The sequence below is a fragment of the Canis lupus genome, chromosome 28, assembly GCF_003254725.2.
Source record: "Canis lupus dingo isolate Sandy chromosome 28, ASM325472v2, whole genome shotgun sequence".
NCBI lineage: Eukaryota > Metazoa > Chordata > Mammalia > Carnivora > Canidae > Canis > Canis lupus.
Window position 1 is genome coordinate 5,628,609 of NC_064270.1, and position 12,352 is coordinate 5,640,960.

Genomic DNA, 12,352 nt, shown 5'->3' on the forward strand with positions numbered 1-12,352 from the left:
ATACTGCAGAACAGAAATATACTGATCTTTGATGTTTTAATTTTATAGGCTCGTTCATTTTTAAGCAAAATCTGTTGTAAAATTATAGGAAGATTTTCCTTGAGTTTATCCAGTAGATGGAGCTGTTGACTAGGGAGGCTGATGTGTGATTAAATTTAGTTTTTAAGGCAACTATCAATGCTTAATTGTTTATATTAATTCAAGGAAATAGGACAAATGATCTGTGAATGCTTTTTTTTTTTTTTAATTTGGTGACTCCCTTCATAAAATGCTCATTTATATAGTAATTCTCAAGAATTTTGTTTCAGAAAAAGGTGAGTAGGATCAAGTGGTTCTCAGTTATCAGAAGCCCCTGTGGAACTTTTAAAAATCAGGCACGTTCACATCTCCACCACTAGAGATTCTGATCCATTAGGTTTGGAGTTAGAGTAACTGTTTTGGGGTTTTTTGTTTGTTTGTTTGTTTGTTTTAAAGTTTCATAGGAGATTGCCATTCTGTATTGAAACTCTAAGGAAGAAGGTGAGCATATCTACATTAGCAACTTTGTTTTCTTACTGAGTAGTAGCCACTCAGTTATAATGTAGAGTGAAAATTGGCAGTGTCCCTAATTTTTGTTGCCCATTTATTTTTTGAATTGACTCTGAAGTGCACACCTGTTTACTTGTGTAATCAGAGAAACAAAATACTTAAAATATAATATGGTGGGGAGGCATATGTTTATATATCCTTCCAAAGACTTCTACATATTTCTTATCTTTAGTATAACAATCCTGAGAATAAACAGGGCAAATATATTTTATTATCCTCCTTTTTTTAGAAGAGAAAGTTGAGACTTAGGCTAAATAATTTGCTGTAACTCTCAGGCAGTATATTATATAGTAGAACTAGGACTTTTGGGTTTTAGAATACATTAAAATTTCACTTAGTGACATTATTTTATTACATTTGGCCCTTGAACAACATGGACTTGAGCTGCACGGGTTCTCTATTATGCAGATTTTTTTCAATAAACACAGTACGGTACTATAAATATATTTTCCTTGTGATTTTTTTTTTTAATGACTTTTGTTGTCTGGCTAACTTTGTTGTAAGAATATGGTATATAATGCATACAACATACAAACATGTTCATCAACTGTTTATGTTACCGGGAAAGCTTCTGGTCAACAGAAATTAAGTTTTTGGGGAATCAAGTTGTATGTAGATTTTTGACTAAGGGGGGTGGCACCCCTCAGCCCCATGTTGTTCACGGGTCAGCTGTACTTGTTTTTCTCAGATTATTCAAAAGTGTGAATTCAAAAGCATGAACACATGCTTTATATGGTTGGTAGAACTGTAAGAAACACTCTGGAAAATGGAATAAAGCTATAAATAACACACAAGGTATTTGCTTGGAATTGACTGTGCATATGTACTCAGAAAGTTACATGGAAACAATTTTTAAAATTGAAACATCTTCCTCTTATCTGTCCACATTTTCCCCTTTCATTAAGACACAAAGTTAGCACTCTCCCTGTTTTCTATTGAAAATCAATTTTAAAAGACATTTTTCTTTTAATCATAAAGGTTTTAAAAGTATATCATGGTTTGGAATTGGGTCAAATGCAAGCCGTTACTTAGCAGGTTGTATTCTATAAGTGATTTTATTTGTTTGGTTTTTAAGTAGATTATCTAGAATTTAAACGAGCATCCCTGTAGATGTGATATGCTAAAACTAAGGTCTCTAAAATGAGTCATAAAAGCATACGCACACACACACACACATGTTAACAATTAGTGTTTAAAATCAAACCACCTTAAATAGCATTGTTTCCATTGGAAATAACATATGATTTTCCATTCAGAGTATCTGGAAGATGTCTCATGGATAAACCCTCCCTCTCCACAGTTACCCTAGGGGATAGAGCAGAGATGAAAGATTGTAAGGGGAGTCCATTAGCCAGGGCTTCTTGGGATGAGAGATGGCAGTGGAATTTGGCAGACAGCATTACGTAGAAGCTTCAGGAACTTCTGAGTTAGTTACTCCCATTTAGGATTTAAAGCAACTCAACAGGGTGAGGAGAATTCAAGTTATTTAGTCCAGTGGTCTTCAAAGTCCTTTGACTTTATACTCTATCAATTTAAAAAAAATACTGAGCTTGTATCCCCAATACATTGTTTATTATATAAATTATGAGTATGTTCTATACCCGTGTGATTTATGAAATGTACACACACAAAATAAATTTTAAGAGAACGAATTAAAAAAATAAATGGAAATAGAAGATCTGTTTTCTTCGTCCTTCCAAAATCCATGCCTTAACCCTCTAAAAGCACTGCTGTAGAATATGCTCGCAATGCCTAGGGTTCTTAAGGAGAGAGTGTACCTTTCAGAGCAGTGCTTCTCAAGCTGTGGTCTGGCTCCACCAGCTTCAGAAGTGACAGGGCTGTTTGTTAAAATGTAGGTTATTAGGCCCTACTTACTATTGAATTTATTCCTGGGAGTAAGGCCTGATCATTTCCATTTTAAATAAATTTTTCAGGGGAATTTATATACACACACACTTCAGATTGAGAGGTACTATTTATGGATATCTCTCTTTTCTCTGGGTAAGCCTAGCCCTCCCTTGCATATTATTTGTCATAAAGTACCAATATGTATTAGCTTGACACCCAGGGAGGGACTCTGGGGGAGATTGAACTCCCACCCTCCTGTTCCCCTAGTTCTGTAGAATCTAAAGTAAATGTATTTGTAGGTATGTGAAGTTTGGGGAATATGCTTTCCTTAAATCCTCATAAGAGTCCTTGGCCCAAAAAGGTGAAGATCAATTGCTATGAATTCATATGCAACTTGCCAAAAGGTTCTTAACTGCAAATATTATTTGAACATAATTTAATCTGTTTTAGTGATTTAGGAAGTATGTCATTATAATGTAAAATTAGCTCTTATTTTATAGTTCTCTAAATATGTCAATTAAACATTTGGGTTTTTTTTTAAGATTTTATTTATTTATTCATGAGAGACACACACACACAGGGGCAGAGACACAGGCAGAGAGAGAAGTAGGCTCCATGCAGGGAGCCCGATGTGGGACTCGATCCAGGGACCCCAGGATCACGCCCTGGGCTGAAGGCAGCCGCTCAACCACTGAGCCACCCACGTGTCCCAAACATTTGGATTAATAGAAAGTTAAATAACAAAAGAATTCAGTTAGAGACATTTTAAGTTTGAAGTATTAGAGGGAGCCAAGTGGAGCTATCCTTTGTAATTGAATGTTTATTGTAACGTGTACTTACACCAACACAAAGGAAATTTTTTAATTAGCTGCTATAAGCTACATAAGCTGTATATATATTTTTTAATAGCTATATAAGAGGGGGGAAATGAGCAATACATAAATTAGAAAGTAACCTAATTTAGCTTTATTCTGGGGAAGAATGCTTAATGGACTTTTTAAAAAATCTTTTTTTTTTTTAAATGAAAAACAGTGATTATAAGTTCAAACAGTACAAAGGGATGTGTGTTGAAAAGTACACTTTCTTCCCACCTGACACTCTCCCTTTTCTCCTGAGGCAACCACTACTAATAGTTTCTGTGTATTTTCTCAGGAGTAATTATTTACATAATCCTTCCTTCCTTCATTCCCCTCTTCCTCCCTCTATCCTTCCTCCCTAACACCATGCTTTTCTTTTCACCTAACAGTGTATTTTTTACCTAACAGTGTATAAGACTCCATGATATCAATTAGAGATGTACCTCATGCCCTTGAAGGAGTCTGCATGTTCTGTTGTATAAAGGGACTATAATTTTTTAAAGTAAAATAGAGGGATATTTGGTTGTGTCTAGTCTTGTGATTGGTATTGGAATGACTGTTGTTGCACTAATATTCTTGAAAATTTGTAGGGCATATGTCTATAGAATATATTTCTAGAGGCTCTCTATAGGATACATTCCTACAGGTGAAATTGCTGATGTGTGCATTTAAATTTTTGATGCCTACTTCTAAAATGCTTTTCAAGACACCACTGATTTAAAGACCCTGCAAGTGCCTGTTTACTCATTTTCTTGTTAGCGGTGGCTTACTGAACTTTTGGATCTTTGTTGTTCTGATGCCTTAAAAATGATGACCAGAAGCTGAACTTGTTTTATCTTCTATTCAGAGCTCTTTGTTCATTCTTACCAATTTTCAGTGAGTCTTTTATGAGGTGGACAGCTGTATAGCACTTGAGATGGCCAGATTTTTTTATGAGCCAAGTGTTTCTGCCTGCCAAAACAGCATTACTTCCCAGGCTTACTAAGTTACTGTGACTGTCTAAAGCCAGACAGCCTCTGATCATTGCTTGCTTCCTAAAGCCCTGGAGTAGGGATAGCAATGACCAAAGTGGGAATTCTGAAGAAAAGAGGCAAGATGTGACATTCCCATTACTGCTAAAAGTCCAAGCTCATCCTATGGGGGATATTATTACCTGCTCTTTACCTCTCTTCACTCACTCTGCCATTCCTTTGTCTATAGCCTTGATGTTGGTTTGCCAGCATAGCCAACCTTGCATTTTTAATTTGTTCATCAGGCCTGTATACACCAGTATTGTCAGTAAGGCTTATTTTTTTTTAAAGATTTATTTATTTATTCATAGAAAGAGAGAGAGGCAGAGACACAGGCAGAGGGAGAAACAGGCTCCATGCGGGGAGCCTGACGTGGGACTTGATCCCGGGTCTCCAGGATCACACCCTGGGCTGCAGGCGGCACTAAACCGCTGCGCCACCAGGGCTGTCCAGGCTTATTTTTAATACAATACAAAACAGCCAATTCTTTCTGTCACTATAAATAAAGTAATAGCCAAATCAGAGCCAGATATGCATCTTCTAGCAGTGGTTTGGCCTCTACTGTTATGCTCGTAATCTTTTCCCAGCTTTGTTTCCCTGATTTTCCATTTACCCTGTTTTCTTATCTATTCATTTTCTTTTGTATCTTTGTGTTCTTTGTAAGCCATTTCAAACCTCTTTTGGAAGTCAATCCAAAGAAAGTATTGATCAATAAAAAGAACAAAAATTAGAACAAAGGAAAGGGAAATTAAAAGCTGAAAAAATACATTCAGTACCATTTGATTTGTAAGCTCTGCTTTGACCATTTATGTAGACTCTATCTCTTAGAGTTGGAACAAAATGCCATCACATGCCATCATGTTAGTATTCCTCCAGCCATTCATTAGTCTGATAGGAGCCCCAGGCCTGGGACAATGTGTGGCACAAAAATAATCTGTGGAATAAATGGACCATGCATATATTCCTTTGGCTTATGTTTTTTCTTGAATTTCAGAACAGCTAGTTGCCTCTTTTCTGGAACAATCTGAAGTAACCTTCCAGAAACTGAGCCTCTCTTAGCAACCCATCCTTATGGAGGACCATGAGTTACAGGATCTCTAGGCTCTGTTGAGATGATCCATGGACATACCACTGTGCTCCAGCTAGATTACAATTAAACCATTCAAACCAAATGTGAAGGAATGGCTCATGACTGACAAATACACTTCAACACAGAACCATTATGATGCCCATGGAGCAAACCATGTCTATTTATATTTCTCTAAATCGGGTTTGACTATATCTTCCATTCTAAACATGTGCCATTTTTTCTTTTGGCTTTACCTGTTTGGGTTTTTTTCTTCTTGACAGGTTGCTTGTACACATTTAGATGTGGATTTAGTCTGCATAACTGTAACAGAGAAACTACCGTTTTACTTCAAAAGACCCCCTATTAATGTGGTAAGTGTTATACTTCCCTTTCTCTCTGTGAATCTACACAAACCCACATTAACAAGTTGGAAAAGGGGCAAAAGGACCTAGCGTTCTTGAGAAGGAAAAACCGAAGGTTAAGTGATAAATAGGCAGTTTAGAAAAGAGGGTTTTATTTTTGAAAGCTGCCTAAAGGTAGAATGGAAACTTAAAAGCTATCCAGTAAATTAAGATGTTTCTAAAAGGCCTTACAAACCAAAGTTGATGAAGGATATTTCTTAAGAGGATAGCCGGTAATGGCAGATACTTAGTGCCTGAGCACTGAATATTAAGGGGATAGAGCAGTCCAGAAAGAAGAGATAGGGGAAAAAGTATGTTGAGGGATCCCCAGACAGCGAGCACGGAGGGTGGACAACAGGAAGGAGGGGGGCCATGGGCAAGGTCCAAGCAACATGAAAATCTGCGCTGAAACCGGCTGGTTCCCACAGAAGCCCAGGGTTACTTTTACAACAACCTAAGAGAGTAGCCATGTGTTCAGGGAAGTTTTTGTTCCTTCTGCAATAGAATTCTTCTCATTACCTTTCTACATAGTTTCTTTTGCTTTTCCCTACCCTTTATCTTCCATCTGTCACACCTTCCTGCCAGTCTTCTTCCATCATAAAGGTGGTGGTACTTCAGATCAGTGGCTGCCAGGTCAGTAGGACTGTCAACTGTTCGCAGGGGCAGCCGATCCTCTGGAAGGGTGAGGATGCTGTTTTAGAATAGCGGCTTCCAAACCTGCCCTCCCATTCTCAAAAACTCCTCTTGAAGGAGACAGAGGGTTTTGCAGACAGTCCAGGTTACATATCAAATCCTATCAGAATTGGAAAATTAAAAATTTATGCCCTTTCTCAAGATCGATAACTTCCCTCTTCTGTCTCTATAGGATCACAACTTCCTAGAGCTTTGTTTCGCTGTCGCTGCTGCGAAAGAATTGGCCCAGTGCCAAGAATGGGGGGAGACAGAACATTGATCTATGTGGGGTGCAAAAATTGAATCCGTGTGGAAAAATTTAAGTTGGCTTATGTTCCACCCCTAAAAATATGCTACTAAAGAACTTGAAAAGCACTCAAAAATTTTTAAAGTCATATATGTAAAGGGAAAACTCTAAACTAGCTCTTTTCTGATACAGAGAGTGCTACCTAACATAAAACAGTATTTATTAAGCTCAAGTCATTGTTTTCTATGTTCTTGCTGGTACTTAGAAATAAATAAATAAACCCTTAAAAAAAAAACCCCGACTCATCACATTTTCAAGTTGGAAATCTATGTTGTTAAGCAGCTCACCTAAGAAATATGGTAAAATGGAGGCTAGCAAGGAGAAGCCATTCAGCTCATCAGTCACGGGGTTGGGACACTTCTGGTTGATACCCTATCAGATGAGATCTCTGAGATGCTCCAGGTCCCTGCGATGAAAGACAAAACTAATACAGTACCCGAAGTGATGGCAGTCTCATTGGCCTCACATATTATTCCTCTCCAGAGGTAATAATCTCTGTTAAGAAGTTTGCCAAGGCTTTTTACCAGCCTCAAACTACCAGTCTAGTATCTGGAGTTAGGGGGTGCAGCCACTCTATAAATTGTTATTCGACCTGCAGCTTTGTTACTTCTCTCTTTGTCTTAATGTACAAGGAAAGCCATTTTCTAGACTCCTTTGCCTGAGTAAATCCACATAGGGTTCTGTGTCCTTGGTTGGGAGGAGACGGTAGCATGTGATGCTAAGGCCAAGTCCATAGGATGGACGGACAGCAGTACCCAGCACATACTCCTTATGTCCTACAGCAGTAGTGAGCTTCTCAGTGGCTGTCTTGGCAAGGGTTTTCATTCAGTTTCTTACGAACATGCCCTAACTGTTCAATCCAGATTGTGAGCTAGAGCGCACCAACTATGGGGTAGGCCTTTTTAATACCCGGATATCTTGCCTATAATGGATGCTCCTTAAAATTTGTCAATTAAACAAATATATGTCTAATTTAGTATATCAAAGTGCAGTCTAGGGAACATAGCCAAATCCTGCCTGTCATGTCTTCAGCTAGTTGCAGCATCTGGCAGGGAGCATAGACAGGGAGGGAAATGGGGCAGTAGGGCAGCATGAGCAGGATGGCATCAGGGACAGTGGCAGTAGAACCACCCACCCTCCAGTCCCAGCTGTATGTTCAGGAAAACTGCTGTTTGATGGATATCTTTGGCTTAATTCCCATATATTTCAATTTAAGAATTCTGAAAAGTAAAAATTTGACAAGCGAGAGGGATATGCAGTATTTAACGCAGTGTCTGCCTTTTGAAAAATCTGGTGTGAACATTTTACATATGTTGTTTAATAAAAACTAGATGATGGAGTGGAAGGAAAGGCTGTGCAAGATTATTTTTAGTCTTCATCTAGTATAGAAGTAGGCTGTGGTGTGAACTGGTCAGGAAGCAGAAAAGTCCCTATTTATTTACCAAGCATTTTTCATTTGAAAGAGAAAACTGGAAACATGAAGCTAGCTTACTGTTTAGGGTGAATAAGTATTGTACGGATATGTATTATTTGTATCTAATATCTATTAAAGATATGGAACTGTGTGATTACATTAAAACATGAAAATATGTTCACCGTGGAAGTATAGAACATGTGGTAAATGTGGGTAACAGTTAAGTCTTAAGTCCCAGTTTTTGTATGCCCTGTGGACTTGAGAGTAAACTTGTCTTTGGTCATTAAAAGTTGATAGGTTGGCTTTATAAGGATCACTTTATTGGACACAGATCTTTATTTGGATAGGATTTGTACCCTTTTGTGGTGGTGAAAAGGAGGAACATTAATTCATTAGTCTTTTACTTAGAGGCCTTAACCCATGTGACAGTTGTCAGCTCAGAAGGTTAGAGGCATACAAATTTTCAGTTACAAGAAGAATAACTTCTGAGGATCTAATGTGTTTGGGTGACTGTAGTTAATAGTACAGGGTCGTGTACTTGAAAGTTGTTGAGAATAGATCCTAAGCATTCTTTAAAAAAAAAAAATTGACTACATTAACTATGTCAGGTGATGTATGTGCAAATTATGTGGATCTTAGTCATCATTTCACAACATAGATGTGTTTCAAATCATTGGATTGTACACTTTAAATATGTACAATTATATTTGTCAGTAAATATAGTTAGAAGACAATAAAGTTAGAAGACAATGACGGTTACGGTTATGAAGGAGGGCCCGGGAGCTAGAGCAGCACACCAGAGCACTCCATTTATGCAACTTAGAGCTCACAGCGCCTCAGTTGTCTTCATCACGTGCTTACAGTATCACGTGCATGATATCAGTTATGTAATTCCCTCTAAAATCCACAAACCTCTTCTAGAGTCAAATTCTATGGAAATTACAGCCTTACCATGTGAGAGTTGGGTTTCAAAAAAAATTGAATTCAGCGCCTGTTCTTGGACAATCAGATGACTTCTCATTCCTTATTCTATGGTTTAGGCACTTTCCAACCTGCTCTAGCCCAGCAGCTGTAGGGTGGGTAGATGTGAATTATCTCCATTATGCAGATGAAGAGTCAAGACTCAGGTAGTTTGTGGCTCACACTTCCTCAAAAGCTGACTTGGAAATTGCATTCAAGCTCTGATTCTAAATCCAATGTCATTTCCCACTGGGAAACGCTATTTAAAATTACTTTACAGCAGAGCTCTTTGTTAAGCATAGAATAATTTTGTATTTCAAAACATGATCTTTAGGAATTCAGATTTTGAGAAGAATTTTTTCTAAGCAGCACACATATCTTTATCTTCCCTTTGATTTTTTTCAGCGTTATTGCCATTCAACAATGACTTCAAGTTTATGGAGTTATTTCAGCGCTTATATGTGTTACATTCCCTGATGTTTTCCTCTCAGCACTTCCTTTAACTATAATCCATTTCTGTCTTTATGATTCAATTAGTCCCCACTGAGAAATGTCCAGTAAATAGTGCCCGAAGCAGTGAAGTTGTTCTAGGAATCATGCCATATATACTTGTGTTGGGTGTGAGTGCTCTATAAACTTTTTTCATCACACATATTGTGAACCTCAGTGTGTTGAGTGCTTTATCGATCCGGAGCTTAGAGCAGTGCTAGCAAACTTGTTGGTACCAACAATTTTTGTGTGGCAGAAAAAAAACAAAGAAAGTTAAAAGACTGGTGAAAATATTTTCATATGTATCAAAGATAAAAATTTAATCTCCCTAATGTATAAAAAGCTCTTAGAAAATGAAAAGCTAAAAAACACGAATGAACAATCCCCAAAAATGGGTTAAGAATGTGAGAAGACATTTCACAGGAAAGGAAATCCAAATGGCCCTCACAAATGGAAGATATTTAAATTCATCAGTGGGAAAAATTCACATTAAAATCACCTAATTGATTGGCACAAACCCGGGAGTTTGCTGATACAGTCTGCCTTAAGAATGAGGAAAAGCAGATATTCTCATATATTGTTGTAACATGTAAATTGGAACAATCCTTATGGGGAAGTGGATAATTTGGCAACAACCTTTAAAATTACAACTGCATGTGACAGGAAGAGCACAGGTGTTATACTATATGTTGGCAAATTGAACTCCAATAAAATACATATATTAAAGAAAATAAAATATAGCTAACTCTAAAATAAAATAAAATAAAATTACAATCGCTTGACCTTCTGACCTTGTATATTAGTTTTCTGGGGCTGCCATAATAAAGCACCACAAACTAGTTGGCCTAAAACAACTGCAGTTCATTGTCTCACACTTCTGGAGGCTAGAAGTCTGAAATGATATTATCAGGAAGGGAAACCCGGAAGGGAATCCTTCTCTGCCTCTTCCTGGCTTCTGGTGTGCTGGTAATCTTTGGTGGTCTTTGGCTTGCAGCTATATGACTCCACAGTCTCTGGCTTTGCCTCACAGTGTGTTCTTCCTGTGTTCTGCCTGTATATCTCTGTGTCTTCACATAGTCATCATTTTGTGAGGACACCAGTCTTGGGATCAGGGGCCCACCTTACTCCAGTAACCTCAGCTGAACTAATTACATTTGCAAGAGCCTTGTTTCTAAATAAGGTCACATTCTAAGGTATACAGAGGGTTAGCATTTCAGCATACTTTTTAGGAGGGTGGGGAGGGGGGACACAACTCAACCCATAATACCCAGCAATCCCACTTTAGTGTTTATTCTACCTATAATATTGAAACAACCCAAAGTCTATTGGTAGAGGCTTGGTTAATTACATGCCATAGCTCTGTAGTGAAATACCATTCTGCTATAACCCAGAATGCAGAAGTTATGGAGCTGACATGGAAGACCCCTCAAGTCAGACCAAAAATATGGTAGGCTACCTTTTGGGTAAGAGAGAAAAAATAATATATATTCATATTTGGCTTGTGTTTGTATGAAGAATAAGACTGTACTGGAAGAAGACACAGAAATGATTAGAAAGGGGAGGTGGGGATGGGGCCAATGCGAGCAGAGGTACAAGTAAGACTTCATTGCTTTCTTATGTTACTTTCATTTGTGAATTAGATGAACAAATTACGTGTCTTAAATAATAATTACCAAAAGGGTGTTGAATCCTTTTGAATTCAATAAAGAATTTTTATGAAATTAACAGAGACTCTGTATATTGTCCTAGTAATCAACTCTCTATTTTCTTCCTGTCGTTTTAAGCTTTGCTTAGTTCTTGGAATTTTACCACCAGTCTTTATTGATTCAAGTATTACACACCTGTCCTTGGCTTGTAGCATGATTATAACTGTTATTTCTCATTAGTAAATCTGATCATCTGCCTATTCCAGAACCTTGGTCAGAGATGTGAACAAAAGCCAATCAGGCAGACACTGTCATTCTTTATGAAGAGGCTGTTATGAACAATCATTTGATGAGCTTAAAGCAATTTACATTAGAATGGTCTTAGAAGCAGGCCCAGGTAATGAGTCTGTATTTTATCTATCTAAAAAATTTAAAATATGGTATTATGAAAGATATTCACAACCTTCAATAGTGCATTATGTATAATTTCTCTGTCTCAGACTTTTCTTAGCTGTTTAATAGTGAACTTGATTAATGTACTAAAAGCAAAATCAATTAAGCTGATAATTGTCATTCTCCTCCCTCCAAAAAAAAAAAAAAAAAAAAAGGAAAGAGAGAGAGAGGAGTTATTATTTTTATTTCAACCCCGGGGGGTGGCTAAAATTTTAGATACAGTTAGGAATACTTTATGACCTGGTCTCCCACTCCCAGTTCGGTGTATCATCCACATCTTTTATTTCCCCTCTTCTCTATCCTACTGCCTTGTGTTTTAGTTCAGTAAATAGAATGATGATGAAAAAAATGTCAGCTTCTTTGACTAATTAGTAGTTTGGGTAGAAAAGTAGCCAAGGGAATAGTTGAGAATATGGCTGAAGGAAGTGTTTAGGTTTATCTGTTGAATAATTAGCCAAATTCATCCTGGTTTCTTTTACATGAATAATCCCTAGTGAATAGCACTATTTACATAACCTCTTTTCCAGAAGCTACTATTTATCTACTCAGAATATAAATATATTAAACACTCTTTGTATAAAAGGCAGTTGTGTGTTACAAAGAAGTATCTTGACACCAGCTCTCAAGAAGTGTACCAC

General features: G+C 37.4%; 2 protein-coding genes across 9 annotated transcripts in view; one reads left to right on the forward strand and one right to left on the reverse strand.

Annotated features, from left to right (window-relative positions):
• ANKRD1 (ankyrin repeat domain 1) overlaps positions 1 to 12,352 on the reverse strand; it is a 524,644-nt gene that overhangs the window by 488,614 nt on the left and 23,678 nt on the right. The window lies entirely within an intron of this gene.
• Positions 1 to 12,352, forward strand: part of RPP30 (ribonuclease P/MRP subunit p30) — a 31,360-nt gene that overhangs the window by 7,045 nt on the left and 11,963 nt on the right. The window contains exon 6 of one of the 2 annotated variants that reach the window (XM_025466489.3): positions 5,654 to 5,743. The exons of the other annotated variant lie outside the window; for it this stretch is intronic. Coding sequence (XP_025322274.1) covers positions 5,654 to 5,743 — 90 coding nt within the window. The remainder of the gene's footprint in view (positions 1 to 5,653; positions 5,744 to 12,352) is intronic. 2 annotated transcript variants of the gene reach the window in all.